A 16,869-nucleotide genomic window follows, 5' to 3' on the forward strand; every position below is an offset into this window, starting at 1 on the left:
TACTTTGGACCTTGGTGCGCTTTGAAAACTTTTATAATGTAGCTAGCGAGTAATTAGTGCTCCATTAGCCATGTTTTTTTTTTTTTTAGATAGTTGTGCAGACAGAGCCAAGAAGAGGGACGGCAAAAACACGCAGCAATTTGTCTGCAAACTGCTTTAAGCTTTTTGAAATGCATATAAAAGATTAAATCCTAAAAATACATGCTGTCTAAAAGTATTGATATTGATGGATTATTGAAGTTGACATCATTGATTACACCCCAATCAATACAAAAGAAAGTTTTATCTAATTCATTAAAATACTGACAAATAACATTAAACCTTGTTACAATAAATAAAAATGTTCTAATAAAGAACATTTTTGACAGGCCAGATAATTTAGATTAGATGAAAAACAACTGTACGTCCAGAAATGTTTTGGATATTCTCATTTCTAGAGGCAGAACATGAGTTTCCTCGTTTTGTAACGTGTTTAAAAAAAACAAAAAAAAAAAAACAGCAAAGAACTCAAAAAGGCTTTTACCTTTCTATCTGTTGTCACAGCAGCTAATACAGTGGAGGAGTAAGGAGACCAGGCAACATCCCCGACGGCTGTACCAAGGTCATAGATGAACAATGGAGTCCTAAAAAAGAAAAACATACAAGAAAAGTTTAAGTAAAACCCAATTAAAGTTGCTGATTGGAAACATATGGAGATGGATTTAATTTCTAAAAAGTGAAACATGGGATGGTCCATTTGTTAATGTATTGCTCAGAACGCAGACTAACGCCAAATGGAAACAAAGGTTCTGCCACATGCTCAAACTATCGTTCCTGAATAGAATGCAGGAACAAGGACAAAAAGGGTGATGGACTATATTTCTGTAGGTCATGGTTACTGCCACCCTAAGACGTACAGTAAGGATTGAACCGTATCACATTTTGTCATGTTAACAAAGTTTAGTCATTTTATTGGTATTTAACTTGATAAACCTACAAGAAGAAGCACACACCTTTGAAGCTAACCCTGCTCTAACTTTATCTTTGACCTGTCTGTGATGCCTACAGAACAGCTTTCCTTATACTGGAAATAAATGTACCATAGCAAAACCCTATTTACTAATTCTGAGACTTCTGGGGGAATATCATAGCTCTCCCTCTTTACAATTAGATAAAATCCCACAAAAAAAGCTAATTCAACTATTTCAAGCCATTTTATATTTGTAAGGAAGACAGGGGAAACAAAGTCTAGTCTAATTCTTTGACAGTATAATGGAGAAATGTATTCATCCACATCTAGCTGTCAGAAGATGGAGCCATTTTCGGTATACCTATTGTGTTTCCTCTGCATAAAGCTAACGCATATGCACCACTTACCCACTGCTCTTACTCATGATGTATTCTAGTTTCATTGATTTTCGGAAGACCTGGAGTGTTGCCACATCCATTCTGCTTGTGCCTCACATCCACTACATTTTATTTCCCCCATCAAAGCTTAATTATCAAGCACGGTCCACAATCACTCCTTTATTCGTTTATTCACAAGGTCTGACTGTATTTAACTCTACAGTGAGCTGGGAGTTGAAAGTGATTTTTATTCAGAAATCTAAAGTATTTTATTTTTAGAATGTAAAGGATCACACTTTGAAATAGTGTCTCTCATGATGAGCAAATGATTACTATCATTATTCAGTCAAGCTGCTTGTGCAGACACAATGTGGGAGGATGTGTGGGTTAATCAAATGAGCCAAGAAAATTATGCTTGATCCACGATGAGTCTAAAGAAGCTCATAAAGACTAACACACTGCAACGCCACGGAAAGATCAGAGGGATTATTATTACATTTCACTGAGTGTGCCTAACTATTTGCAAACAGAACATTAAAAACGTTGTAAAGGTTAATGATACAGCATTATTTTACACTTTTTTTATAACAGAAACATTCTCTCTTGTATAGCTCTTTCACCAGCTAAAAGACTAGAGAAACTGTTCTATAAATAATGTTCTATAATATTCTACATACCAACATGACAAAAAAAACAAAACAAGGATGTCCGACACTGCATGTTAAACGGATCGAGTCTTGTTGATGTTAAGCAGCTCCTTTCAACGGGAGACTGTAACAATATTCATTAGTCATCATGCTGTTACTCAGAGCTTTCGCTCTCCGCTGAAAATGAACCTCTTCCAACAAACAGAGATGCTTGACAGAGCAACAAGTACACAATCTTTCAACAGGTTCAGCGCTGCTAATTTTATTCAATGAAAAGTCCAGTTAAGCCAGCAGACAGACGGATCGCTGGCTGCTGTGATGATGGCCGGATGTCTTAGCAACACATAAACAGAGGTGTCACAGACAAGTGTTAATAAATGTGTGCCTAAAAGGCATCTCTGATAGTCTGGCTCCCAGTCCAGTGGAGGACCCTGCTAACTGTGTCCTTGGTTGCTGCAGCAGGCTTCAGCCCCATTAATTCTGGGCTTGGCAAATGAACAGGATCAAAAAGAAAGAGACAAAATAACTGGGAGCTTATGGAAATGGCATATGACGCGTAACAAAAGTAAAACTGTTTGTATGCCACGCAACAGTTTCAGCAGATAGCTTGAGCACGGAGTAAACAGCCAGATCATCAGGGTAAACACAGACGTTGTTTGCGAGCCTAAAGTTTATGCTTTTATTGGAAATACTTTTAAGTGTTTTTGCCTTATACTTGTCCTGTCAGTACAAAATATTTGTGGAGATTTACAGCTCACGTTAAATCAATAGTGATCTCACCAAATTGATCCTCCTTCTTCGTCGTATTAGCTTGAAGTGACCCTTAGGAGCAAAATATACATTTGTGGAAAACTAAATGTGGACTTTTAGAGTTTGACTAGCAGGGGGTGTCATCAGGATCACATTTTGACAGTTACTCTATTGTAGCATCGCAAAACTGCCATGTGTTTAACTGCCATGTGTTATTAGCAATGTGGTGAACTCGAGGCAGATTAGACACCCTAAAAAAAACACATTTAAGTCCCTTGATAATGAGGCAGTTTGCTAGAACTCTAGGCTACTGCTCAGACATTTCTCCTGACTTCCTCCTCCTCACTGGTTAAAAGTGCTGTAAAAATGTAGGTTGTGAAAAAAATAATGATTTAAGCCATTTAAGATTTTTAGCAGTACATCATTATTCCTTTCATTACACTGCTTTAATGGATAAAGCCCGCGTCCGTTTGGTCTAAACTGCTGCAGTACCAGAACATTCCACAAACTATTCCCATGTTCCCTGCTTGCCTGAAATCATTGTGTCTGTGCCCAAAAACACAACCATCACCTGCCTCATCGATTAACATCCTATTGCTTCATGAAGACCCCTGTCATCATCAAGAGCTTTGGGAGGATCCTCCTAAAGTACATCCAGGACGCCATCCCTGCTGGCCTGGACTGCCTACAGGGATGCTGTCTCGTTGGCACTTCACACGTCACTGACTCATCTGCAGCATCCTAACACCTATGTTGAGATGCTTTTCATGGACCTCGGCTCAGCATGTTGACAGCATAAAGTTCCTGGCATTCACAACTACTCTGACCTCTCCTGGGCTGAGAACACCTCCCATCTGGTGAAGAAGGCCCAAAGATGGCCCTTTGTTGTCATAAAACTGAAATGGACTGGGTTTTCTACTAAGCTGCTCATAAACCTTTATCAAGCAAAGATTTTAAGCATCCTGTATCTCAGTGTAACAGTGTGGTATGGGAGCTGCACAGCCTAGGAGAGGAAGGAATAGTACGGGTGGCGCGGACAGCACAGGGGATTGTGGGATGCCGTTCCCAGGATCTAGACATAGTTTATGATGCCACAGACCCCTCCCTCCCGGGCAAAGCACTCTTTGTCCCACTTCCTTCAGGAAAACGATTCAGGAACATTAAATGAAACATATATAGACTTAAAAACAGCTTCTTTCCCATAGCTGTGAAGGCAATTGTTCCCTGCTGAAAATCATATAAGCCAACCTGGTTCCACAGTTTCTTGATCTGACGGAGAATTATTAAACTGCTTCTCAAATACTAATACCTGTTTGTGCAAATTGGACAATTCTCATTTCAGTCTGTAACACTCACAGGGTGTTTGTCTGGTTACATTCATGTAAATTAATTTTTTTTTTTTACATCGGTCTGTGAATAGACTGCTGCTTCTCTTTCCTTTTTAACTTGAAAATCTCATTATTATCTTAATATGACATAATATCTAATAATAATAATAATATTAATTGCACAGGATGTTTCCCCTTATGATAAGTCTTTCCCCTCCATCTCAAAACTATCTTCTTTTCATAGTGTTTTTGTGTTTCTGACGGTCTTCTCTGGGAGTGCTTGCTCTTTGTTTTCCATGGGTGTTTTTGATTTGTGCCTGTGTGTTGTGTGTGTGTGTGTGCATTCAGAGCTGACGTCTCACCAAAATTTCATTATGGCTGCATGATGACAATAAAGATTGTTGATTCTTGAAAAACCTGCTGCTGTGAATCGCCCAGGTGTTACAGTCAGCTTCAACAAAAATCGCTCAAATCTAACACAATGACTTCAAGGACACAATGTTCCCATGACGTTTGTTATATCCTATCGAATGTCAATAAATGATTGCTGTTCGTTTAATTTGTCAGGCGACACCACATACAGGGCGATCAGGGAATAGTTTATTATATTATTTTATGGTTATTAGACATAAGACAACAAAAATAACTTAATGCTCAAATGACTCCATTACCTCAGCAGATGCAGTTACCAAAAAAAAGTCTGTTTCTTACTTGACGGTGTGGTCCCAGATCTTGACAGTCCAGTCTGAACTGCAAGAAATAAAAATGTCGGGATGGAAGTGGTTCCACTTTACAGCATCTACCGGCATGCTGTGGGCGTCATACGTCTCCAGGAACTGACTGGAGTAAGTCTTGGAGCACTAGGGAATAAAAAAGAAAGTGTTGAGTTTTATCTGCAAGTTAAAATAAACACACGTTAATATTCTCAAGACATAAAGTTAATTATTCAGTTCATTCAGTGCCTGTATACTGAACAGCTTGCACATTAATGTATGAAGATGCTTTTGTTCAAATATTGTGACGCCTATTACCAGGAGGAAATGTGGCATGTGGACAGACTTTAACCATAGAACACATCATTTAATGAAAAGGTGATTCAACCCCTGTATTAGCTAAGGCGCGCTCACTGAAGCAACCAGGAGATAACCTTTTTTTGCTTTTTTTCTGTATATCTTCTTTTTTTGAACAGATTACTTAGTTTTTTTAGTTAAATTCTACAGGGCACATGTGACATTAAAAAAGACAAAGTGTTGAAATGATTTACAATGGCCTGATTTCTTTAAATAACAAAAAGCCCTGTTATTTTAACAGGGGCATGCAGACTTTGCTATCCTCTGTAAATAGCTGTTTAGAAAACCACAATTTATATTTTTCTGATTTACCAATATGTAAAAAACAATAGTCCTAAAATAAATAGATATTAAAATCTAATACAATCAAATTATTTGGAACGGTAAAAGAGGCACAGTTTTTTACTGTGTTTTTACTCTGTTTTAAAAAAATTAAAACAGAGTGTGGAGTAACAATAATAAAGATATTCTTCTGTATTCATTATTAACACAGGCTTCCACTGTGGAGCTAGCTGAAATTTTATTAATAATGGCTGAGAAGTTTAATGTAAAATATCCATCTGTCAGCTTTCTTCCAAAGTCTATTTAGGGATTGAGAAAATAACCAAACAGTAGCAGAGTTGCAGACTGCACACAATCTTGGGTAAAACACACTTTATAGGCTGTGGACAGATCGTTTCCAAACATTTTCAAAATGACTGATGTCCTGTGGCGCGGTGAAAGATTGTTAATCTGTCCTCTCTAAGGTGTCTGAATCAATGTAACAGATGAAAGATCTAATGTCACACATATCGGGTGAGTGTCTGTCAACAAGTCAGCAAGAAGAGCCGCCCGTGTAAAGTAAGGCACATTTATGAGTGAAGCAAAGCTGATTTTCTTTCTTAGTAGAACTGTAATGTATCAAACATCTGCTACTATTAATAGGAGCCAATTAAAATCATACTTAAAGTTAATGATCATATATTTTTTGGAATAACTGAATTCAATCCAGCCTTCAACAACAACCATATTACCCATGGCCCATTGGGACATGGCTTCCAGACATGTCACATCAGAATTTAGTGATTTTTCAAACCGTTTCCAAAATAAAGTTAAAAAAAGTGTTTTATACATAAACTGTATCAGACTTGTGAATAGGTCTAGATAGCCTTATGACTGGATCTCGAATTAAGATGTGACTTCTTTTCTCCCTGGAGGTCTGCGTGTCAAAGTGCATCACATCAACAACGTTCCAAGTGTAATTTTAGAAGTGTCATGGAGCCAAATCTGCCTGCGAAATCCTTCACACATACCTTATGGATTTTCCCTTCTTCTGTGCCAACTAGAAACAGATAATCAATCTGTTTATGGAAGTCAAATGATGTACCACGAGCTGCACATAGAAGACAAAGATATATACCGTCAACGATATCAGTCTGATATAGTAAACTGATTATTTAAATCAATAGGAAACAACTGTCGGAGAGACTGTCTATGAGGCAGTCTTACAAATGTTGGACAGCTGTGCACCATCTGGTCCGTCAGAGACACCGCCATTTACCGACAGTCTGATAATGTCCGTAAAGATTAGCTCATTCTGAAATGACAAACAAAAACAAAAACAAAACAAAAATATAAACTCATACACACACGAGAAGCAGCAAATAATAATGCAAACCACCAAATGTGCTTATGACGTACTGACCTTGACAAGTGTCCAGGACACAACCCTGCTATCAGATGACACAGAATAAAAAATGTGGTTGTTGTCCAGATCATCGTTCTGCCAGCGCACCTGAATACAAAATGTAAAAAGATGAAACAAATCAATAGATTGAACATTTTGGATCATCTTCAGCTCCCAAACTGACTAAAATATGTGCAAAATTTGTCTTAACTCCCAAGTTTTTAAAACCTAAATAACTTTAATAGTGCCACAGCATGATTTAAAAAGATATCCAGTTATTTAATGCGAGCACAAATTAAGCAGAGGCGAACACTTTGACATTCAACTGAACAACATCCAAACAGTGAACTCTTCTATCTGCCGAACCCCCTACTGTCACCTGCCAGACAGGATCTGTGTGCTTGCCAGTCTTTGCGGTACTCTTGTAAACAGGGTGTGGCTTTTTTTTCAAGTTGTAGACAGCCACGCAGCCATCGTACAAACCCACGGCCACCAAATGCGAGTGTTGTGGGTGGATGTCAAGGCACAGGACCCCAGAGTCGGTGGAGTAGATGTATTCGGGGAAAGCCGGATTCTTCAAGGTGTAGAGGAGAAGCATGCCACCCTCCTGCTTACTAAAGTCGTCTAGTCACAGCAGAGGTAGAAGAAAGGGGTTTTGGGACGGGAAATAGTATGTGAGGATCCGTGAAAAAAGAAAAATCAATTCAAAAAGAGATGTTTTATTACTGTTATTATTTATAGTACTTACATGATCCCAATCCCACAGCAAACAGGTCCTGGTATTTGTTATTCCTACCGAGTAAAGGCTTTATTACTCATTGTCCTCTTTTGTGACAGTAAGGAGATTTAATGTGACAAATGCATTAACAGCCCTTTTACAAAAAATAGATAAAAAAAACCCGGAAATGTGTGGCGTGCTTTTGTTTTGCATTCAGCCTACTTTACTCTGGTATGCCTAAAAAAATCCTGACTTAATGCAATATTTGGAAATAAAAGAATATGCCACAATTGGGAATCTATCAGACGCGCCCATTCCCTAAACCAGGAGTCAGCAACTTCTACAAACCAAAGCACCATCTTTGCCCTCAATCCAGCTAAATAAAATTCATGTAGAGCTGCAAATGTTACATGAGCTCATGACAAAAGACAGCTTCTAAATCTTTTTTTTAATCAATGTTGTATAGAAAATGTGTTGGTATTTTTAAAGGACCACCATTTGGTTTATAATGTTTGGTTTTAAAATAAAGCAAAAGATTTAAAAATGATAGATACATGTTTTCTATGGGATGATATTTGTGTAATTTATGTAAAAAAAATTACGTTTCCAACAAATTACAAGAAAAATTGACTTTTAAAGTCATTCTGATGTAGAAATTCAATGCAATTTATGCATGGATAAAAAAAAATTAAAACTGCACTTCATATTATGTCTATATTTAAAAACATTAGTTGGTTCTTTAACATTTTTAACCAGTTATTTAGAGCCACTGGGAAAGGTCCAAAGAGCCATTTGTGGCTCCGGAGCCGCAGGTTGTAGACCCCTGCTCTAAACAAACAAGCAGCAGAAAGGTCCAGGATAACTCAGGAGGAGTTAAAGAGTAACAGAATGGGAAAATGTTTACAGGGAATCGGAAATTTGCAAGAAACTGTAAAAGAAGGAGACAATTCCCCAGTAATTTAGAGCTGATGTTTCACAGTTGATAAATGAACCTACCAGGAGAGGGCAGTGACAGACAAATTTCTGACTTGATCATAGTGAAACGTCCACAAAGGGAGAAGAGTGCCTTCCGGGTCTCTGTACTCATCGGAGGGATCCTCATAGTACTTAAAATCTGAAGGGTACAAAAGGAACGACGCTGAAAATACGTTAATCAAAAATGACTTGGGTTTTCTGTTGTGTTTTACATAAAAGATCGTGCCTTGTGCTATGTCATCCATTATATTTTGGATGACCATTCGTTCCATGATCTTGGACACCTTCCTCACTTTAGTGAGATCATCACCCTGCAATAGAAATGTAGCAAATTGTTAGATGGGGCAGAAATTCTCTCTCACACACACACACACACACACACACACACACACACACACACACACACACACACACACACACACACACACACACACACACACACACACACACACTCAGCAAAAAACCAAACAAACATAAAACGCTAAAATAACATTCTAGATCTGCATGAATGAAATATTTTTTAATAATTACTACGTTATTTACATACTTGAATATGCTGACTATAAAATCAGAAAAAAATGATCAACGGAAATCAAATTTATTAACCCATGGCGGTCTGGAATTGGAGCCACACTCAAAGTTAAAGTAGAAAAACATACAGGCAGATCCAACTTTGATTTAATGTCCGTAAAATAAGTCAAAATGAGGCTCAGTAGTGTGTGTGGCCTCCATGTGCCTGTAGGACCTCACTACAACGCTCCTGATGTGATGGCAGATGATCTTCTGTGGGATCTCCTCCCAGACCTGGACTAATGCATCTGCCACCTCCTGGACAGTCTGTGGTGCAACGTGGCGTTGGTGGAAGGAGCGAGACACGATGATCCAGATGTGGTCAACTGGATTTAGGTGTGGGGAACAGACGGTCCAGTCCATAGCATCAAAGCCTTCGTCTCACAAGTGACCAAAACATCAGCCAGAAAGCAGAGGAACTGAGAAGTGGTCTGTGGCGACCACCTGCAGAACCACTCCTTTATTCCATTTACACCACAGCAGCTGAAACTGATTGTCAATCAGTGTTGCATCTTAAGTGGACAGTTTGATTTCACAGAAGTAGGATTGACTTGGAGTTACACTGTTGTTTAAGTGTTCCCTTTATTTTTTTTGGAGCAGTATATATATATATATATATATATATATATATATATATATATATATATATATATATATATATATATATATATATATATATATATATATATATATATATATATATCCCAAACAGCATTTACCTGTGTCTCCACCTGCGTCATCTTCTTCTTGCTTTTATCATCTTTTTTCAATAATGTGGTTTTCTGCTTCTCTTTACTTTTTTCTTGCTTCTGCAGTTCCTCCAAGTATGCATCATAGATCTCCCACTGCAAGCAATCAGAGTCAGCGCATCACTCAATCAGAGTTTTACACAAACAGAAAATAAGTCCACGCAGAGCACATCGGAACACAAGTCGGTGACGTACCTGATTGGCAGTGGCAGAAAAGGTGACGCGTTGAGGAGGTTCAGTCTGGCAGCTTCTATCCTGAGGGAAAAGGAAAACCTTGTCATGTTTGTAATACATTGTACTTCAATACATAAGCAACTGTACAGTGTTTTAATGGCATGTATTATTAGGCTATAGTCTTTATTTTGTAAATATTCCACGTGTTAACAGTTGTGCATAACACATAATATTCACTGCTACTTCATACCCTTGAAGGGTTATTGTGAGACTGTGAAGCCCTTTCACTGAAGTTGAATTGATTTGTAATTTTGGCCTGTTTTTTGTCGGGTCTTGAGGCAGCACTGTCTGGTCTTTCCTCCTCTCCAGCTTCTTCGCCTTCTCCTCTATCCTCCACAGGGGTAGCCTGTGGAAAATCAGCAGATAGAATATGGCTTAATTTACTTTCTTTTAAAAAGATCTTTTAAAGTCTTTTAAAATGTATGTATTTTTTTCCTGTTTACCGGGGTTTCAGCATGATCCTCCTCTGATTCAGCTTTGTTCTCCGTTGGTGCAGGCTCTGGGCAAATATGACACGTTTAATCGTATAAATGCATATTTCATAAAGAAAACGTTTACATCAGACATGTATATATTGTGTAATTTTGTAAACTGTATTTGTTAGCCTAATAGTGGCATCTAGTGGCTTCAACCATTCACTACACCGCATAAGATACAAAAACACTGTTGAAGTTATGAGGTAACAAAGAAAGCAAAAAGCCTTTTGATCATTTAAAGAGTTCAAAGACCAAATATCGTGTTTTAAACCTAATGAAACCTATACATCTTCCAAGTACAAAAAAAAAAAAAATTGAAAATTGGTATCTCCACAGTTTAAATAGCACAAGGTTTTTACACACAAGAAGAGGTTTTGGGTCGCTCCCTCAAAACTGATTATACATGCCTTTATATAGAATATGATGGAAAGTGTGGTATTGTAAAGCTCAGAAATTTCCCATACAATCAGAAAAAATATTTTGTTTCCTGACATTTTAATGGGAATATGTCAACTGGATCAGTAGCTACTAATTGGAGACACAGGGAGAAGACAGAAGGAGCACATTTGCTGAAACGATAATCTGTGCAGGAAGCACGGGTGAGCTGGAAGTGAATGAGATCTCTTCTCATTCTCCAAAACAGTCTGTCCGCTTGGATATAAGAGGAAGGGACAACCCAAAGCTGTAGCATAAGGACCACAGCTTATGCCACAGAGAGGCCGGGCAGTGAGTCAAAAGCCACAAGAAAATGCTTTTTTTAGTGTAGATGTGTCCTTTACGAGTACGACGTGTCTGTTGACGGCTGCAGATTGTGTTACTGAAGAAATCAATAACCGCTCTCCAACCAAAAAAAAATTACTCAGGCATGTTTTCCTGTGACAATTAACTGTTGCCTTTTTCCCCCCTGAGGGAACATTTGACTGTGTCTGCCGTTGCTGTGTTCAAATCTGCCCAGCTGCTACATGTGCAGGATTAGTTTAAAGGGACTGTTTGGTGTAATGGATCGGGTCCTTAGAATAACATTCTGACAGTGAATTATTACTGTAGTGCAGTTTTATCCTCATTAGTAAAAGAAAACTGATTACGCAGAAAAAAGTGAAACTTGCACAATCACCACATGGCTCACTAATATACTGTAAGTTGTCCTGGCGCCAGTGTTGGGAGAAAATGTGCTGACACGTGCCAGAATCAGAGTAACAATGCGAGTGAGAAGCAATGCAAAAATTGCAACATCAATCCAGGACGCTGCCAGAACTTTAGTGTACAAATCAGTTTTGTCACAGCAGTTATTTACCACTACACTGGGCTTTTGCAACAGAGAGCTTTTCAACCCCCAGTTTTGGTCAGTCTCAACGCAAATGCCCTCAGACAACAGTTTTCTTGAATTCCTGTTATCCACACCATTCATTGATACAAAAAAACTGCTGATAAGACTAGTTTCCTAAGGTAACTTTACTAGTATAAATTCTTTTGTCTTTTATACTTTTTTAAAATATCAAACAGGGAATATATATATATATATATATATATATATATATATATATATATATATATATATATATATATATATATATAGTATATAGTAGCTCAATGTGTCAATATGCGTTTTAATAACCCAGGTGAAAGTTCTGTGTTTTTCCATAGCTACCGTACCTTTACAAAGACCATCTCTGATTCTAAGTCTCCGAGCTTCTTCAGAGTCTTTATGCAAAAGGCTCCCCTCCAGCACAAAGTGAACAGCCAAGTGATCCACAACACTTGTTGACTTATAGGAACGTTCCTGAGACAGACGTAAATAAAGACAATATGAATAATGGTAGTAAATCCTTGGTTTTAATGTTCCTGAATGATCTCAACTTTTAGAATCTACTCATAAGACATTAAACAAAAACATATTAGAATAAAGACTTGTGGTAGAGTACAACTTTAATTTTGTGTTTTTATAAAGAGGTAGAGTAAGGCAAGCACATTTGCCTCCACACAAAAATCTGCAATACCGTACCTGGATTTACAGTGGCTATGGTATAGCAATGCTGATAGCATTTACTTTAAGGAATGTAATTATATACACCCAGTTAGGACTTCCTTACCTTAAAGCTGTAGCGGACAATATTTTGGGGAGCATGTGGGTTGTTCGCAGTCAGGACTCTTGTAATTTCCTCCTTCAGCTCCTGGTCATTTCCGTACAGAGATGACAACGGTCAATAAACAAAATCGCATCCAAGCAATGCAAAAATAAATATCACCCTGAGCAGATAACTAAATAAGCCAAAAAAAAACTAGGAGGACGTGATTTTGATGCTGGCCCTATCACCCATTTCCTGTACAAAGACACCAGTTACTGTACTTCCATAAAAGATCCTCAACAAAGTGTCTAAATGGATAAAACAAAACCAGATGGTCTGGACATTTTGTACTTAGTCAGGGGAAAGATTGACCTGTTAAATAGTGAAATGATTCATAATGGCCACAGTCGCCTAAAATAAAAGAAGCATAGCACTGAATCCCAACTGGATTAGAAAATGAATATATAGATAAGGAAATATTAGCATTACACTCAGAGTGACCAAAATGGAGCACAAAATGTCCAGTTATTAAAAACCCATGCAAAACATCCCCAACATAAAAAAAAAATCAACCCTAAAATGTACCTGAGAGTTTGAAGCCGATAAATATACACTGCTGAAAAAAGTTAAAGGGACTCTTATTGATCATGATATAATATGAAGTCAGTTAAACATCTGGAATATTGATCTGGTCGGTTTAGTTGTAGAGGGGGTTGTTAAACAGTGTTGGTTCTTTTAATCTTAATTAAATTAACAGCTGATTCACTTAAGGAGTAACGATGAGATAATCCCAAAAACAGGAATGGGTTTGTAGTTGGAGGCCATTGACATTTTCCCCTAATGGTTTGGACAGCTTTTCAGTAGTTTTGTATTTGACCTGTGGGTCAGTGTCTCTACTGGTAGCATGTGGCGATACCCGAATTCTACACAGGGTGCACAGGCGGTCCAACTCTACCAGGATGGCACATCAAAACGTCCTATGGTCAGAAGGTTGGCTCTGTTTCCCAGCACAGATTCAACAGCATGGAGGAGATTCCAGGAGACAGGCAGTTAGGAGAGCTGAACAAGGCCGTTGGAGATCCTCAACCAATCAACAGGACAGGTATCTGCTCCTTTGTGCAAGGAGGAACAGGATGACTCTGAAGTGATCACCAAACCATTAGAAAGTCTTTATGAGGGTTGCCTGAGGGCCCAACGTCCTATAGAAGGCCCTGCACTGCAAAAAAGGGACTAAAAGTAAATTAACTTTTCTTGAATTTAATATATTTGCCCTTAATCTGAGCAGGTAAATAAGATTATCTGCCAATGCGGTACCGCGCGCGAGCTATTTTTAGAAACACAACGTCACGATGACGTCACATCACGTGGTACGCAGTAGGGCATGCTTGCATAGTCCGCCGTTGTTTCGCTGTAAAAGAGACGTGCGTTACCCTTGGTTTTACTCGGTAAACAAATGCTTTTTCCAAATCTAAGACCATGGTTTTTAAACATTGTTGCTATGGAACGTGCAACAGCGACTCGAGTTACGCTGATCGGCCGCATATGAAGGATGTTTTCTTCAAGACTGCCAAGGAGAAATGTGTACGCTTGGAACACCGGGGCGGTCGGCCTACACAACAGTTCAACCCGGAAAAAGTTACCAAATTCAAGTACATATGTAGCAAGCATTTTGTCGGAGGAAAGGGCACAACCGAAGAACATCCTGACCCAATTCCAGCGACATCAAGTCAAGGTAAGAGTATTTTGGTGGCCGACATGTTAATAAAGTAGCGCCTGCTACCATGACAGCATATAGGCTATCATGGTAGCAGGCGCTAACATGATAGCCTGCTACCAGGCTTACTCAAAAACATTTCAAATGAGACAAACATTAAACATATACCCATTCCTGGACGGTGATTGCAAACAACAACTAAAAAAACGGCCGACGCTGCCTTGATCGCCGCGCAGGAAAAAAAAACAAAGCTTACCGTTCATCAACTCGGCCAGTTTTCCAGTCTTTTTTTAAGCCCTCGAACCTCAAGCCATCGTTTGAGCTGAAGGTTGGTGTGTTCTTCGACAGTGCGACCAGTAATCCGTGTGCCTGGAACATCGTCTTGGGAAAGTTTAACGGCTGTAAAGTCGGTCATATCTGTTATCCGTGCGTTCTCTCCTGTATGCGTTCTCTCCTGTATGCCCTACCTAAGCGGCAAAAGGGGCGTTGCTCTTGAGACGGTGACGTCACGTGCGCGGTACCGCATTGGAATGAGTATTTTGACCTGTAAAATAAGACTAGATAGATGTGTTGTTTGTATTTTATCTGTAAAAAAAATTGTATTCCAATGGCAGATCATTTAAAATCAATGACAAATACACTAATTTCAAGAAAATATTACTTACTTTTAGTTCCCCCTTTTTTTTTTTTTTTTTTGCAGTGTGTGCTCACTGCTCGGCATTGAGGAGCTCGACTGGCATTTGCCAGAAAACTCCAGAATTGACAGGGTCGGCACTGGCATCCTGTTCTTTTCACAAATGACAGTAGGTTCACTCTGAGGTCCAATGAGAGATGTGAAAGGGTCTTGAGATGCTGCGGCGAATTTTATGCTGCCTGCAACATCGTTCAGCATCATTAGTTTGGTGGAGGGTCTGTGCTGGTTTGGGGGGGAGGGGGGGGGGGGGGGGGGGGGACACAGACCTGCTCATGATAAATGATGGCACCCTGACAGCCATTAAGTATCAGGGTATTTACATCAAAAAAATGTGGCGACCTTATGCTCCTAACACATCATCTATTCTACGGCAATATGGATTTTTAGCATAATTTTTTAAACTAATTTAAATCTGATGTGTTTTCACAGTGTTTCTTTAATTTTTTTGAGCAGTGTGCAAATTATTTGTACATATGTGAAATGTTTGTGTCCCGTGTGTCCTGTCCATAGGCCTGTTTTTTTTTTTTTTTTTTTTTAATAATCCCTCCACCAGCATTCCTATCCTTTTCTTACAGCCTCAGTGAGCTGCACTTGATTTGCAGGCTTCATATTGGCTTTCACATTGGTCCGCTCGTCCGCTCCCTCGGCCACGTCAAGGGCTTCTTCATCCTAGGATGTCAAGCCAATAAGAGATTTATGGTTGCAGAAAACAGAAAACTATTTTATCCTGTACAATGCCTTCCAAAAGCAATTTTATCCCTTGAATTGTTACATAGTTTGTCAGGATACATACAATCACAAAAATTAACACAAAGTATTGTACAATTGTGAAGTGGAAGGAAAATAATATAGTTCTTTAACAAATAAAATCTGAACTTTACCCTGATAAAATCGGACTTTACCCTGATACGCCTAACAGAATTCAGTAATCAAATCACAAATGCATGTCGAACTTTCTATTTTACAGATTATTCCAAACTACACAATGCGTTGTTTTCCTTACACTTCACAATTGGGTCCTATACAATTCCACTTAAAACATATTAGGTTTGTACCTGTAAAGTAACAAAACGTGTACATTAACTGGGAATGAACACATTTTTAAGACACTTTCAACATAAACAATCGAATCCTCCCAGTAAATGTTTAGACAGCTCGCAGTTAGTGCTGTTTACCTATATTTGATAAGTTAACGCACCTTTTTCTTTATTGAAGCTTTAGGTACCTTCGCACCGGCTCCTTTGTGAACGTCGGAGCCCTGCTTGAAAACAAAAGAAGACAACAGTAAAACTGTAAAGCTAACGAGTACTTTCGCCGAGCCGCTGAGTCCCGTGAGTTTGCTAGCGGCAGCTAAACAACGCCAGGTCAAATTTGGCAACAATTACCTTTTTGCCCTGTGCAGCCGCGTTATTATTGTACACCGGCATTACGACCAGACAAGTGGGTAACTGTTTAATTATGTTTTTTTCCCCACTCGAGTTAATTAAGTTAAAAGCAGACAAACTATTGAAGCGGCGAAAGCCGAAAGAAGAACAGACTTAGACGAAGCTGCCAGGCTGCTGTGTACTGGTTACCATGGCACCCGTTAACGGTCGTTCCGTTAATTATTTTCGTTGCTGGCTGTCGTCGACATTGAAATACTAAATTTCTTTACATAGGTACTTAAACAGGGCGGAAAGGTTGCCGGACCAGTTTTACTTGTCGCTAATACTTTCCTTTTTATTATTTATTTGCTTTCTTTAGTAGCAATATTATTAAATAACTGTTGGGTTTAAATTCCAAAATAAAACCTATTTTTTATCCATTGTTTTTTTTATTGATCTTTTAAAATATTTTATGTTTATATTTAGATTGTAACAAAATAATTAAAATCTCTGCATATTTCC

At 38.6% G+C, this 16,869-nt stretch overlaps 1 protein-coding gene across 2 annotated transcripts in view; it reads right to left on the reverse strand.

The window, feature by feature from the left end:
* Positions 1–16,544, reverse strand: part of dnai1.2 (dynein, axonemal, intermediate chain 1, paralog 2) — a 36,001-nt gene extending 19,457 nt beyond the window's left edge. Inside the window, exons 1-18 of one of the 2 annotated variants that reach the window (XM_012870743.3) lie at positions 16,369–16,544; positions 16,182–16,244; positions 15,557–15,652; positions 12,600–12,680; positions 12,163–12,289; positions 10,477–10,532; positions 10,224–10,379; positions 9,995–10,054; positions 9,770–9,895; positions 8,707–8,791; positions 8,502–8,619; positions 7,536–7,579; positions 7,167–7,411; positions 6,806–6,895; positions 6,610–6,697; positions 6,414–6,493; positions 4,763–4,911; positions 524–623 (exon numbers count right to left, since the gene is read on the reverse strand). In XM_012870743.3, the coding sequence (XP_012726197.2) occupies positions 524–623; positions 4,763–4,911; positions 6,414–6,493; positions 6,610–6,697; positions 6,806–6,895; positions 7,167–7,411; positions 7,536–7,579; positions 8,502–8,619; positions 8,707–8,791; positions 9,770–9,895; positions 9,995–10,054; positions 10,224–10,379; positions 10,477–10,532; positions 12,163–12,289; positions 12,600–12,680; positions 15,557–15,652; positions 16,182–16,244; positions 16,369–16,410 (1,806 nt within the window). In that variant the 5' untranslated portion in view covers positions 16,411–16,544. The remainder of the gene's footprint in view (positions 1–523; positions 624–4,762; positions 4,912–6,413; positions 6,494–6,609; positions 6,698–6,805; positions 6,896–7,166; positions 7,412–7,535; positions 7,580–8,501; positions 8,620–8,706; positions 8,792–9,769; positions 9,896–9,994; positions 10,055–10,223; positions 10,380–10,476; positions 10,533–12,162; positions 12,290–12,599; positions 12,681–15,556; positions 15,653–16,181; positions 16,245–16,368) is intronic. The other variant, XM_012870745.3, reaches the window with a different exon arrangement.
* Positions 16,545–16,869: the final 325 nt, after the last annotated feature.

Source organism: Fundulus heteroclitus, chromosome 20 (assembly GCF_011125445.2).
Source record: "Fundulus heteroclitus isolate FHET01 chromosome 20, MU-UCD_Fhet_4.1, whole genome shotgun sequence".
NCBI lineage: Eukaryota > Metazoa > Chordata > Actinopteri > Cyprinodontiformes > Fundulidae > Fundulus > Fundulus heteroclitus.